At 42.5% G+C, this 15,169-nt stretch overlaps 1 protein-coding gene across 1 annotated transcript in view; it reads right to left on the bottom strand.

The window, feature by feature from the left end:
* LOC130117525 (E3 ubiquitin-protein ligase RNF19A-like) overlaps nt 1-15,169 on the bottom strand; it is a 93,872-nt gene that overhangs the window by 38,380 nt on the left and 40,323 nt on the right. The window contains exon 2 of the mRNA XM_056285618.1: nt 548-1,545. Within this exon, the coding sequence (XP_056141593.1) occupies nt 548-1,266 (719 nt within the window). The 5' untranslated portion in view covers nt 1,267-1,545. The remainder of the gene's footprint in view (nt 1-547; nt 1,546-15,169) is intronic.

Below are 15,169 nucleotides of genomic sequence, written 5' to 3'. Positions count from 1 at the left end.
TTAATGTCAATAGTCTCAAACGGGCCATGTCAAAATCTTTTTGTAATACACGTGTGAATAAGTTAATAGTTGTAAATCACATTTCAGTGGCCTTACGCATACGAAATAGGTAGCGATTGTACAGAAAACAGCTTGTGTTCTATTGTAACAGGTGTCTGAAATTCAGATTTGACCAGAAATGTAAGGTGCTTTGAGTGGCTGTTGCAGCTAGAAAAGCACTATATAAAATGGAACTTGACTGATTGATTTTCCTGGTTTTAAAGGATGCATTACAGCAAAGTGACGTGATTTTCTGAATTTACCAGACTGTTTTAGTGGTTCTATTATGTGGCCTTTACCAGCTTAGTTATTACATAGGCATTACTGATGATTATTTATGAAAAATCTGATTGTATAAATGTTTTGTGAAAGCAGCAATAGTCACCCCCACAATATCATCACAATATCAATATTGAGGTATATGGTCCAAAAATATTGTATTTGATTTTGTCCACATCGCCCAGTCTTATCATCATGCAAGGTATATGTAATCAAATTCACATCTCACCCGCAGTCCGGCGCAGGGCACCAGCGACAGTCAGGGTCAGCCACCAACCACCTTCTCAGCATGAACTCCTCGTATTTTTCCATGAGGGCCCGGTCACCCAGGATCATGCGTATGTCATGTGGGTTGAAGCGCTCTGAGCACTCAGGACAGCTAATGTTGACGCGGGACTCTGAGATCTCGATACGAAGGTATTGGCGCAGGCAGTCTGCACAGGAGCGGTGGTGACAGGTCATGATGTCGGGGAAGCTCTCCCGAGAGTGGCGCAGAAGGCACAAGGGGCACTCCAGCAGCTCTGTGCCTGCCCCAACTCCACCAGCCCCCTTGGAGGAGGATGAGGAAGAGGTTGAGGAGCAGGGCCCAGTGGCAGATGAGGTGGAGGCAGCAGCAGCAGTGGTGGCTACTCCAGCCCCTGCTACAGAGTAGAAGGCAGAGTTCTTATCATTACACATCTCAGAGTGGATGCTCTCGATGCTGGCAATGCCATCCACCCCTCCCAGCCCTCCTGCCCCATAATGCTGGGGATCTCGGGACCTGTGGCGCCCAGACTTGTGCTCCCGACCTCGACGTCGGAACAGCGAGGCCAGAGAGAGGCGCCTCTTCTTGGGGGCCTTCTTAACGGAGGGTAAGGAGATGGAGGAGGCAGTGGATTGAAGGTCCCGGTCAGAGCCCATCACCCCACCGCCACTGCCACCCAATTGCTGGTGTTTCTGGAGGCTCATGTCTCCGGCGGGAGGGGAGGGAGGAGCCAGCGCAGAGCCAGAGCTTGGGAGCCTGTCCCTCACATGGGGAGGGAGCTCTGGGAGTGGGATAGGGCTGGGGGATGGGGTTAGGTGATGGATAGGGGAGGGGGGTCCAGGGTGGGGGGACAGGGCTCCAGAGGGTCCGTCTGTGTTTAAGACATGGTGGCTTCTCCTTATCAACCTCGTGGTCACATCTAACAGCCGGATTTTGGCGGAGGGGCAGGGTCTCTCTTACTGCAACCTGGCATGCAACAGAAGCTGGAGAGAAAGAAATGGAGAAAAAGAGGGAAAAAAGAAAACAAGAAATAAAGATGGGAGAGGTGGGAGAAAGAGATGTCAGTGAATATTAAACTTAAAAAAAAAGGCAGTCAAATAGAGTAAAAACACACTGAAACGCAGAATCATTTCTCATTACGACAAGCATTCTAAGAAGGAACATTTATGTGCTTGGCATTTAAGTGGAATTCAACATTTAGTGGAATTCAATCAGAGTCAACAAATGATAAATGGTATGAAATTCCTTAGATCACAAGGAGGCAGAACATTTTTTTAGTGTATTCCAGTTCAGAACACAACGTCTTAACCTTTAACCAGCTGAGGAAAGAGATGGGAGCACTTAATCTTTTATCTGTTGTTTATTACAACACTTCCTAGAAAAAGGGAAATGCATCTCATGTGCTCTTGAGCAAAACAAAAAAAAAAACCCTCCCTACATCCCTTCACTCTCACAACACCAAGCACATCCTTATCCCCACATTGATTCGGCCACCCCCAAATAAATGACCAGCACCCCTCATTGAGAAGCATTCTGATGCTTGTGGCTTGTAAACACAATGTGAAAAGTTGGCCCCTCCTCCCTTGTTCAACAAGACACGAAGCCCACAACTCTACATTTCTTCCACACCTGTCCCCTTCAGTGTTTGTCAACGGTGGAAAGCCAACCCCAGATTCACTTTGGTTTTGGACCAGCCCTGACAGCTTGGCGACTTGCCATGCTGTACTTTCATTGTTTTAGGTGCCGTGTTCACCATCATGTATCATTTCAGCTGTAACGATCTGGCACACTCACTGAATGCTACAGTTTCAAAGAATCATGCCCTCACATTCCAGGTAGTGCTGTTTGTTGCAGGTGTTGTAGACTGACAGACCCATGTGAAAAGGTTTATGGCCAGAAATACCTCAAACATTCAGAAGGCAAGAAATAAGGTCCACAGGGGTCTTTGTTAACACAGACGCTCACTACCAATGGGATATAAGTAGGCCCACACGGAATCTGCACCTGCATTACACTGATGAGAATTAGAAGATGAGAATTACAAACCCCAATTCCAATAAAGTTGGGACATTGTGTAAAACGTGAATAAAAACAGAATACAATGATTTGCAAATCCTTTTCGACCTATATTCAATTGAATACACTGCTTAGACAAGATATTTAATGTTCATGGTAAACTTTATTGTTTTTTGCAAATATTCACTCATTTTGAATTTGATGCCTGCAACACATTCCAAAGAAGCTGGGACAGGGGCAACAAAAGACTGGGAAAGTTGAGGAATACTCAAAACAGACCTGTTTAGAACATTGCACAGGTGAACAGGTTAACTGGAAACAGGTGAGTGTCATGATTGGGTATAAAAGGAGCATCCCCGAAAGGCTCAGTCGTTCACAGGCAAGGATGGGGCCAGGTTCACCACTTTGTGAACAACTGCGTGAGCAAATAGTCCAACAGTTTAAGAACAACGTTTCTCAACGTACAATTGCAAGGAATCTAGGGATTTCATCATCTACAATCCATAATATCGTCAAAAGATTTAGAGAATCTGTAGAAATCTCTGCACGTAAGCGGCAAGGCCAAAAACCAATATTGAATGCCCGTGACCTTCGATCCCTCAGGTGGCACTGCATTAAAAACCGACATCATTCTGTAAAGGATTTTACCACGTGGGCTCAGGAACACTTCGGAAAACCGTTGTCAGTTAACACAGTTCGTCGCTACATCTACAAGTGCAAGTTAAAACTCTACCATGCAAAGCGAAAGCCATACATCAACAACACCAAGAAACGCAGCCGACTTCTCTGGGCCTGAGCTCATTTGAGATGGACTGACGCAAAGTGGAAAAGTGTGCTGATGTCTGACGAGTCCACATTTCAAATTGTTTTTGGAAATCATAAGTGCCCATGGCATGGGTAACTTGCACATCTGCGAAGGCACCATTAATGCTGAAAGGTACATACAGGTTTTGGAAAAACATACGCTGCCATCCAAGCGACGTCTTTTTCAGGGACGTCCCTGCTTATTTCAGCAAGACAATGCCAAGCCACATTCTGCACGTGTTACAACAGCGTGGCTTCGTAGTAAAAGAGTGCGGGTACTAGACTGGCCTGCCTGCAGTCCAGACCTGTCTCCCACTGAAAATGTGTGGCACATTATGAAGCGCAAAATACGACAACGGAGACCCCGGACTGTTGAGCAACTGAAGTCGTACATCAAGCAAGAATGGGAAAAGAATTCCACTTACAAAGCTTCAACAATTAGTGTCCTCAGTTACCAAACGCTTATTGAGTGTTGTTAAAAGGAAAGGTGATGTAACACAGTGGTGAACATGCCCCTGTCCCAGCTTTTTTGGAACATGTTGCAGGCATCAAATTCAAAATGAGTGAATATTTGCAAAAAAACAAAGTTTATCAGTTTGAACATTAAATATCTCATCTTTGTAGTGTATTCAATTGAATATAGGTCAAAAAGGATTTGCAAATCATTGTATTCTGTTTTTATTCACGTTTTACACAACATCCCAACTTCATTGGAATTGGGGGTTTGTAGAATGGAAACTACCACTTCTCACTTGAATTTAATGTTTTCATTGGTGCTACAGGAGAACAATGAAGTGGCATTAGTGCGACTGTGACACACATCTAAAGGGTATCAAATGAGGCTTGGGTGATTGGACAAATATATTGGCAATCGGTGATTGGCTGAGTTCAATCAGCATTTGCTTATTTTGCATGATTTTTGTCCTTTTATTTTGCTAATTTAATGGTCTGCCTCCTCAAGAATTCAACTCGGTAACCGGTAAAGCGCAATTCAAAGCGTGCGCGAATAGGAACTGGCAGTTGGGAGTTGGGCCTTATGCACGTTCTTGTTGCACTGATTTCTGATGAGTATTTCACAGGGGTGGAAGTAACGAATTACACCTACTCCCATTACTGTAATTAAGTCATTTTTTTTAGGTACTTGTACTTTTATGAGTATTTTTTTCCAAGTCTGTAATTTTACTCTTAAATATGCATTACACTATGTAATCTACTTCGCTACTTTTAAAATCACAATTCACCACTGAGTAGGCCTACAATTTGAATTATATCCAAAACGTTCATCTGCATTTTTGTAGCCAATAAGGCTATCAACTAATTGCAAATGGGCCAGTGAAAACCATGAAATATGGACCAAAAAAAAACAACTGCTGCAGCAGGCACAGGTTTGGAGAGGTGATCACTGACCAGAACAGCACAGGAGTAGAGTAATTTAGGAATAGAGGATTTGGAAAAACAGAAACCAAATGGAGACAGAAGACAAAAACACTGAAAAAAGTGAAAACAACTAAGAAAAGACAGAGGACCAGTGCCCATGGCCACACCTGGAAGAATTCTTCACATACAGGGGGAGAAAAGGAGACAGCATGCAAATGCAATGCAAATTTTGTTTCCCACATATGGTGATATCGGTTTATAAGAATTCAGCCTCTAATCTCAAAAAACATGTTGAGGTAAGAAGATTTACAAATATTTTGTATGTTATCGTTTAAACCATCTTTGATATGTTTAACATAAAGCCAGGTAACATAACACTACACTCTAGTGTCATCGGTGAGCCTGGGATTCGAGTAGGACAGAGCTACCTAACACATGCATGCGCATGCATGCTTAAATAATTAAACTACAATTTTTTAAATGTTATCGCAAAATATTAGGTCAACCACTTTCATTACATTGGTTAAATCAGTAGTCATTTAACCAAATTTACCACATTCACATCATGCTAAACAATCAATGATTAGTGTAAATAATTACTCTGGTTGAATGATTTTACTCAGATTTGCCTTTGGAGTTAACAGCAGAGATGTGATGAGGTAATGTTGAACATGCACTGAGATAATATTTATCTTTACAGAGGAAACATCCATCGAATATTGACCAGTGCCATATGACAGCAGCATGTCAACAAAAGACCACAGCCACACCAAACAAGCTCTCAGAAAGCTAGGTTGTCAGATGTGACGTTGGCAGCTGCATGCAAACATGTCCCACAAGCGACTGTTGACAAGCTTGTCATCAATTTCATATGCGAGTCTATAGTCATTTGCAGTTGTAAATCAGCCAGCTTTTAAAGAATTAAGCTACCACATTGCAACCTCCAGCCAAAGTCATCTCCAGACCTACTGTCCATACTAAAATCCGTGAAGCCACTGATCACATGAAGACTATGATTAATGACTTGGGTAAAATCAAATTTGTCGCTACCACCACTGATTACTGATGACATAACGGTTACCTTGGTGTCACATGCCGTTTGACAGAAGATGAGTTCCTGGAAAGAAGATCTGCAGCACTAGCTTGTAAAAGATTGAGAGGGTCTCACACATTTGACATGCTTGCTGGTGTTCTTGATGATGTCCATTGTCAATACACGATTACAGGCAAAGTTGTAAGAACCACAACTGATAGTGGATCTAACTTCAAAGCTTTCCATGTGTTTGGGGCACAGAATGATGCTGAGGTAGATCAAGATGAAGCAGACTCAGATGCGCTTGACCTGAGTCACCATACTGAAATACCTTGATGCAAGTGCGATCCTTGATGAAGAACTCTGGTCTGGAATATCAACTACCCCCCATCAACGATGTACATGCCACCTGCTAAATCTTGTGGCAACAACAGATGCTGCCCTGGCAGAGGGCATGAATGACACCTACAAGAGGCTTTCTCTTGCAACCTTTGCAAAATGCCAGGCATTTTGAACTGGGTAATCTCATGTGGCTAGTGATGTGGTAGAGGACAAGTGTGAGCTACAGCTCATTCACCTCAATGCAACACCATAGAATTCAACTTACCTTTCCATTGTAAAGATAACACGAATCATCAATGACAAGGAGGAAGATGCCATCAGGAGGGTGTGTGAGGAGTTCAAGGTGAAAATGTGAGCAAAATTAGATACCTACCTTGTACGCAGTCAATCTCTATAATAGTCATGACGGTTTTAGTTATTGTATGTCTTACAGGTTGAATCCTGTAGAAGTTGCATTCCTCAGGGATTATTGTACCATCATCGAGCCACTGGTGAAATCTTCAAACACCCTCCAGTCAAAGTCCAGCTCCTACATGGGATGGCTGCTGCCAGTAACCCACCAGCTATTATCCAAACTTACCAAGCTGGAGACATCAAGCAAGACCTGTATGCCACCCATCAGAGCCCTGCAAAACGGCCTGCAGAAGTGTTTGACAGATGACGGCAGATCCAAAGTTTGCTGTGGCTGCAGTCCTCTTAGCCAACTTCAAGACCTCCTGGACTAACAGAGCAGATGTAATAGAGGCTGGTATGGTCAAATTTTGTTAAAAATTCACATGACCTGGGGCGTCTGGGTGCCGCGGCAGTCTGTTCCGTTGCCTACCAACACAGGGATCAGCTGTTTGAATCCCCGTGTTACCTCCGGCTTGGTCAGGTGTCCCTACAGACACAATTGGCCGTGTCTGTGGGTGGGAAGCCGGTTGTGGGTATATGTCCTGGGCGCTGCACTAGCGCCTCCTCTGGTCGGCCGGGGTGCCTGTTCAACGGGGAGGGAGAACTGGGTGGAATAGTGTGATCCTCCCACACACTACGTCACCCTGGCTAAACTCCCCACTGTCAGGTGAAAAGAAGTGGCTGGCAACTCCACATGTATCGGAGGAGGCATGTGGTAGTCTTCAGCCCTCCCCGGATAGGCAACGGGGGTGGAGCAGCGACCGGGATGGCTCAGAAGAGGGGGGGTAATTGGCTGGATACAATTGGAGAGAAAAGGGGGGGGCGGGGGGGAGATCCCAAAAAAACAAAACAAAAAAAATTCACATGACCACATGTGTGTGTGTGTGTGTTGCTATGTATGCACAAACGTATAAGTGTGTATACTTTATAACTCCTCAGTCATGGCAAGTCTAAAAGGTTGTTATTTGTTGATGAGCTCCTCATAATACCAAAGACTCTTTTTGTGATTTAGCAGATATAATTGTGTCTGTCTGTGTGTGTGTGTGTGTGTGTGTGTGTGTGTGTGTGTGTGTGTGTGTGTGTGTGTGTGTGCACACGCACGTGCGTGTGTGTGCATGCTTGTGTGCATGCGTGTGTTCAGGAATATTCACTGAAATTGAAATAAAATGTGCTAAAGCACCAAAATTGTGTTGTCTACTTGCAATTACAGGCTTGGCATATGTGAAACATCTTGAAACGAATGAGCATGAGAGTGAGCAAAATCAAAGTGAGTCATCAGATGACGCCGATTTCTTCTCCAGACCAACCCTCAGAAAGCCACAAAGTCCAATTGAGCTTGACAGTTATCTTGCCTGTGCCACAAACAGCACGGAGCTGCTTCACTCATTCCCAGCCACTAAGAAGCTCACCCTCAAGCTGAACACAGTTCTGCCTGCCTCTGCTGCGCCGGTACATTAACAGCTTTTTAGCAGTGCTGGTCAACTCTTTCACATCCAAACAAAGCTGGATAGACTGTTAACTTGGAAAATCAGCTCCGGCGGAAACTTAACAAAAAGTTCAGAAAGTGAACTGTGCAAGATACAAGATACAGTGCCTTATAAAAGTATTCAACCCCCTTGACAGTCATCCCTAATTTCTGGATTATAAAAAATACTCTCACATCTGTTCCCGAACAATATTATTTTTGTGAACCCATAAGCTCTAACAGCATGTTCCCAAAGCCAAAATAAGTTATGTTTCACTGACTTTTTATTAATAAATTAAAAACTAAAATATAGTGCTTGCACAAGCATTCAAACCCTTGTGCTCTGAAAGCTCCAAGTTTACACAAATGACAAATGATTCCTAAAACAAACTCAGGTTAACACAATTGGACATAATTAGTGTATACCTGTAAGATATTAAAATAACAGTCTCGTTGGGTATAAAAAGCACTCGGTGTAAAGTTCATTAGCCGGGTGTGAACTCTGCCAGAAAATGAAGACCAAGGAGGAGCATAATACTGAAGTAAAAGACAAAGTTATTAAAATGCAGAGGGTGGGAAAGGGATACAAACAATATCCAAGTGTCTGGATGTCCCACAAAACACTGTTGGATCCATTGTCAGAAAGTGGAAGCTGTATCACACTACCCAGACGCTTTGTAGGACAGGCAGTTCCTCAAAGTTAAGTGTCCGAGCAAGACGTGGGCTGGTGAGGAAAGCCACAGATGATCCTGCAATCACTTTGAAGGAGCTCCAGAGGTCAGTGGCTGAAACTGGACTAAATGTGCCTGAGTCAACCATATCATTGGCTCTCCATAAACCTGGTCTGTATGGGAGGGTGGCAAGAAAGAAGGCGTTGCTCTAAACTATGCATATAAAAGCACACTTGGAGTTGGCATTGGGCGACATGGCCTAAAAATAATATCGCGATATTTTAGGCTATATCACGATACACAATATATGTCGATATTTTGAAATCTTCTCTAAAGCATTTCATAAATGCTTGATTTAACCTTTTGATGCGTAACAATCACAGCAGTATGATGACTCTCTGCAACATATGTGAGCATAAAACATTCTTGTTTATATCCGTAAGTGTTTTCTATTGGAACAATTTCTAACTTATAAACTCAAACAAATAGGGGGAAACACAAACAAGTTAAATGTAACATAAAATGTATTTATTTAAACTAGTCATTTGCACACTTGGGCTTTTAACAGCTGTTAAATGGCATAATGTAGGCCTAGCCTACATACTGTACCCTTGTTCTATAGAGCTCAAGCTCAACAAAGACCCTTAACAAAAACAAAGTTCAAAGCAACAAAAAAAGTGCATTCAATAAGAAACCCTGAGAGGAATTTCAAAACAACATAAATTAAAGTGCACTTTTAATGTATGTTTATGACAACAGGTTATTTAAAAATAAAAATAGCATAGTGCCTGACCCACAGAGGCAGAGTTCTAGGCTGTCACTGTGAGAAACCACTGGGCAGAATAACAGTAACATCACAGCGGTGTGTGTGTGTGTGTGTGTGTGTGTGTGTGTGTGTGTGTGTGTGTGTGTGTGTGTGTGTGTGTGTGTGTATGTATGTTGTGATAAGTCACTATACATATCAATGAGGGAAAAAACAGAATGTGAGGGATGTGTGGGAATGTATGTGCATGAGTACAACTTGTCAGTACCAACAGGTTGTCTAGAGGTTTTGTGCCAAAAACACAAGCCTATCAACGCTCCTGGCTTGAACGATGCCCAGTGGCAAGTAACTATATTCCCACTGCTATCAAATACCCTTTCCGATGGGGAACTGGTGGTGGGCACAAAGATTTTTGAGCCAAATTTTTCAGGTTTGGGAACATTTCCTCGTGGTCCTTCCACCAGCACAGGGGATCTGATTCACAGTCCGTGCCAACAGACTGCAAGTAGGAAGACAACTCTGTTTTAACCTGCTCTCTGTGTGAGGGTACGGCAGAGGATGTTACTGCCCTTTTAAAGAAGCTTGCAAGGGTTTTTTTTGGGGGGGGGGGGTTTGGTGGCTCTGGTGCTGTTTGAGTTTCATGAGGCTGTGAAGCAGCCGACTCAGCTCTCCCATGTGGCTCTGCGCTTGATTCCCTCCACCTTTTCCTCTGAAATGTAATTGCCTTCACCTTTTACTCTGAAATGTGATTCCCTCCACCTTTTCCTCTAAAATGTAAGCAATTTTGAACCTGGGATCGACTAACAATGCCATGTCCAGCAGTTCGTTGGTGACATGGTCAGCAAACTTCTCCTTCAGGTAATCCAGGATGGAGACTGATGAAATGGGTCAGTTCAGTGTCATCCTCCTGAATTGCAAAGATGCTGGAGTGGACGAGATTAAGCACAGGCTTGACATAGGACACAGTGACGTAGTCCTCACCTGATAAAGCAGCTGTGAATTCCACCAGGGGTTTTAGAGCCTTGTGCATCGATTCGAGGACTTCCAGGTCAGAATGAGGTGCCTGGTTTTTTTTGGCTGAGGCCAAGACTTGAGAAATTGCTCGCTCCCGCTCCAGCACCCACTCAATCAACTTCGGCCTGGATCCCCACCTGGTAGGGGACTCTGATCTGCTGGTGCGTTGCGTGGGGATATTAAGCTCTTTCTGTGCTGTAGCCAGGTCTCTCCACCTCTTCCAACTGAATGAGCTGCTGCTCACAACCTTCTTGCAAACAGCAACAGCCCACTCAATACAGGGGTCTTTCATGCTTCTCTCTGAGCATGCGAGCATTCATGAGAACAAGCATAATATTTTAGTTTTTAATTTATTTTTTTTAAAAAGTCAGTGAAACAATTTATTTTGGCTTTGGGAACATGCTTTTAGAGCTTATGGGTTCACAAAAATAATATTGTTCAGGAACAGATGTGTGAGCACCTTTTATAATCCAGAAATTAGTGATGACTGTCATGGGGGTTCAATACTTTTGCGAGGCACTATGTCCAAGAGTTCTGACACTCCCATTGGGCCATCACCTGGCTGTTTGATTGCAGTGCACTAGAAGAAGTTTCTACTAAGCACATGTTCTACACAGGTTCAAAAACATTTTTAATATGCTTTTAATAGACTAAATTCCTCCTTTATCTGTATATTTGTTTAGAAAACAAATTGTCTAAGTTTGATCCATTCATACCTTTTATCAATCAGAGAAATTTGCTTTGTTGAAAGTAGATATTTTCTATAAGGATCTCCACTCTCAGTTGAAGTCCTGCTATTTATAATGCATTAAACATCAATGGTTAAAAAGTAACTTACTTTGAGTAGTTTTTGAAAAGAATACTTTTTACTTTTACTTAAGTATTTTTAACACCAGTAGTTTTACTTGTAGTTGAGTAATATTTCAGTAATGTAACTGTGCTTCTACTTGAGAACAGATTATCAGTATTTTTTCCACCACTGGTCTTTCACAAAACAGGGCAGTAACTAAATGACAATTAAGCCGCCTTTAGTGGTTGCTGTCCAATCGTTTGGTGCTGAAAAGCAACGTCAATTCAAATTATATCTGAGAACTAGACCAAAAACTGTATGCGCAGTTGTGCACCTTATCCCCACCCGTTTGTTCATTTGGAGGCTGCAAGCGGAGGCATCCTTCTCTGACGCAATTGGACCTTTTTTTTTCTCCTCAAATTGTGTAGAACAGCTGTTCCACTTGTCTTTACAGCTTACTAAATATTCCGCAGTGATTTATTTACTTTAATTAAAGAAGAGTAGCCGATAAGCTATACTGTTTCAGTAAAATTAGATTTTCACGTTAATGTTTGTGCAAATTGGTAGCGTTAAAATCTTTTGCCGGCACTACTTGTTTGCAAAGACAGCAAATTACCTCATTTAGTCCCTTTAGCTTGCCAGTTGCATCCGGATTAAAACCAAAATAATCCCAAATAGGGGATTTTGTACTCTTTTTCATAAGAGCTCTTCCATGATTGCATTCCCTGAAAATGGCTGGTGCACATGCATCGTCCAGATGTTGACTCCTAGGAAAATTTTGACATATTACCCAACCCTAGTATACTGATTGTATTTACACTTGAATGTTTTGTGAAAATAAAATCTGACCTTTGTGGCTATGGTGTTGTCTCTCTCCATTTTCACAATTACCAAAGTACTCATTCTAAAGTGGCAAGTACTTCTAAAATATACCTTTTTCTGTTACTAAATGGCTGTAAGAAGCAAAAAGATCCATTCTGCAGAACTGTACAGTTTTTAATCAACAATAAGCTGAGAGAATCCCCAAAAATGCTGCTGTTCCCCTTTGGATCTAGCCATAAGTAATGATTGAGTAGGCACAATTCTGGAAAAGCTTATCCCATCAGAAATAGAAAAGCAAGCAAAAATATGACAAATGAGACTCCATCTGAAGAGAAGAGAAAAGAAGAGAAAAGAAGGGAAGCCTAAGAACACTTTTCTGTGGTCAAGAGCCAATATGAGCAGCTGCAGGGAGCCTGCAGGCACACAAAGTGTGTGTTCAGATGGGCTTGCAATGTAATGTTATCTCCCAGAGAGACACATGTGGATGTCAAGGAGAGAAGAGACCCTGTAGAAAAAGAACATAGGAGTAGTGACCTCTCTCTGCTTATCAGCTGGCAAAGGCCCATAGATATGACATACAGGGACTGGACTTAGAGGCAAGGTATAACATGAAGGCAAACGCAAACAATCCCAGTGTTTCCTGTGGAACAAGAGGTTTGCTGTGAAGGCAATGTGAAAACCGGGGGGTGTTCCAGTGGAACAAAAGTGCCCCCACACACACTCACACACACAGCAAACATGTAATATGCTGTAATAGACCTTTTAAGGCCATCTAGCATGCAAATTAAGCATAATGTACATTTATATCGCTTTAATTGAATAAATTCAACAATATAATCATGCTATTTTCAATACTTTATTGTTCTGGATTACTTATCTAAAGTGTTAATTTTCCCAAACTATTTTGCAGTAATGCACAAGTGTCACAAGATGGCATTTATATATTATATAGCTACATTTGAACTACTGTATGGGAACTGTTCAACTCAGCGAATTTTCCACGCCTTCCTGCAAATGTTTCACAATAATGGTCTTGTTGGGAAATGAAAGATTCTGTCCACTGAAATGTTAAAGGGCTTTTAATTTGAAAGGACTGCAGGAAAAATTGAGTTTGTATTAACAGCATAATGCCGTAAGCTACGTGAATATTACCGTTAATTCTCTGTTTTTTTTCAGTGACGGTGACTTTTATTTAAAAAGATAGATTAGCACAACCCGATAACTGCAATCATGTTAATTTAGGTTACATAATTTTATCTGTTAAGATATTATGCACATAGGCACATAGTCTAACTAATTTTGATAACTAAATGCCTGGCCTGTTTACCTTGTCTGCTTTTCTTTTCCTTGGAAAATATCTGAGTAAAAGTGACTTTCTTAAAAATTGTGCCGTTAACTTGTAAGATGAACTGACTGGATTTTGTAATACGTGCGTGGAGGAGGGTGCGGGGACAGGCTTTGTGGATAGAGTAGCTAGTGGATCAGCTGATTGATCGCAGAAGTATTATCTTTTTGCATGTGATTAAAAGGGGGGCGCCGCCGTAGCTGAATGGTTACAGCGCATACCACATGGCCACACAGTCGCAACGTCGTCGATTGGCTTCGTTGGATGTCATACCCCTTTCTCCTTCATTTCCTGTCTACCTCTTCACTGCCACTGTCTAATAAAAATGTAAAAATATTAATAAAATAAAACATTTGAATAAGGTGAGTACCAGCATTTGTCCCCCCCCCCCTTCAAGCACTGTATAGAATACCACTGAAAGTAAAAATCAACTGTTATTCATAGTTCAGTTTTTTTTAAAAAAGTAACCAGAAATTTAAAAAAAGAAAAAGAAAAAAAGCAATGCAATATTACGAAATGTTAAAAACTTAAAAGAATCATAAAAAATATCAGATTGGCACCTGAAGAAATGATAAAATATTGTATCAGCTGTTCCCTGCTGATTCCCATCCCTACTCTACTGAGTATTACCTCAATATTACCTCTACTGAGTATGACCTCACACAGGTCCCCACCCCTCCTACACACAAAGCAGACAATACTCTTTTTCTGATTTTGATTCGGAACTGCTCCACAGCAAATCTGACTGCCACCCCCCGACATGTCAGACCAATTCTTTATTCAATTCACGGCCTCCTTACTGGAATGTCCTCATGTTCCTCCACAAAAGGTCTCCTTCTGCCAAAACTTCTGGTCCCTTACACTGACCCAGCTTTCCAATAAGGTCTAGGCTTCCATGCCTCCTCATAATGAATTCTCTTCACTCCCTGTCAATGAGGCAACAGACACATTCTGTTCCTCACTAGCCTCCTCTCTTAATCTCTGCCCTCTAGCATCCAAACCTGCTTGTAATGCCCCCTCTAGTCCATGGCTCACTGAGGTCATCAGAGAGCAAAGGGCAGTGCTCAGAGCGGCAGAGAGAAAATGGCGTAAAATCAGAGTCCACTGACCTCAGTGACTTCAGCGTCTCCTAGCACCATTCCCCTTCAGCGTAAAAACAGCTAAGACCACTTCCTATCAGAACAAGCTCTGTGGCGCCACTGATGCTCGAAAAATGTTTTTTGCTTCGAACTCACTCCTCAATCTGCCTCCTCCTCTGACCTCCACTCTGTTCACTCCTGACATGTTCACCTTGTACTTTACTGATAAGGTTTCTGCCATCAGTAACCAGTTCTCTGAGCTTGACCAACTCTGCCTGCCGCTGCCAGCTAACAGTGCCTCCCTGACTCACCTCATTCTCCCCCCTGACCGAGGAGGAAGTCTCCAAGCTTCTGTTGGACTCTTGTCCCACTACCTGTCCACTGGACCCAGTACCATCCAACCTCCTACAGACCATTTCCCCCGCACTTAGCCCTGCAGTCACACACATCATCAGCTCCTCGCTCACAACAGGTGTGTTCACCACTGTATTTAAGCAAGCTCGAGTCAACCCGCTGCTCAAAAAACCTACACTCAAACCAGCCCAGCTTTGAAAACTACAGACCGGTTTCACACCTACCCTTTCTTTCAAAAATACTTGAGCACACGGTTTTTAACCAAGTCTGTGAATTTCTTTCTGAGAACAATCTGTATGATCCGAATTAGGGCTGTAAGATATGACTAAAATCTCATGT

Source organism: Lampris incognitus, chromosome 9 (genome assembly GCF_029633865.1).
Source record: "Lampris incognitus isolate fLamInc1 chromosome 9, fLamInc1.hap2, whole genome shotgun sequence".
In the NCBI taxonomy this organism is placed as follows: domain Eukaryota; kingdom Metazoa; phylum Chordata; class Actinopteri; order Lampriformes; family Lampridae; genus Lampris; species Lampris incognitus.
The sequence above is the reverse complement of the archived record's forward strand: the minus strand, read 5'-3'. Positions and strand labels throughout refer to the sequence as shown.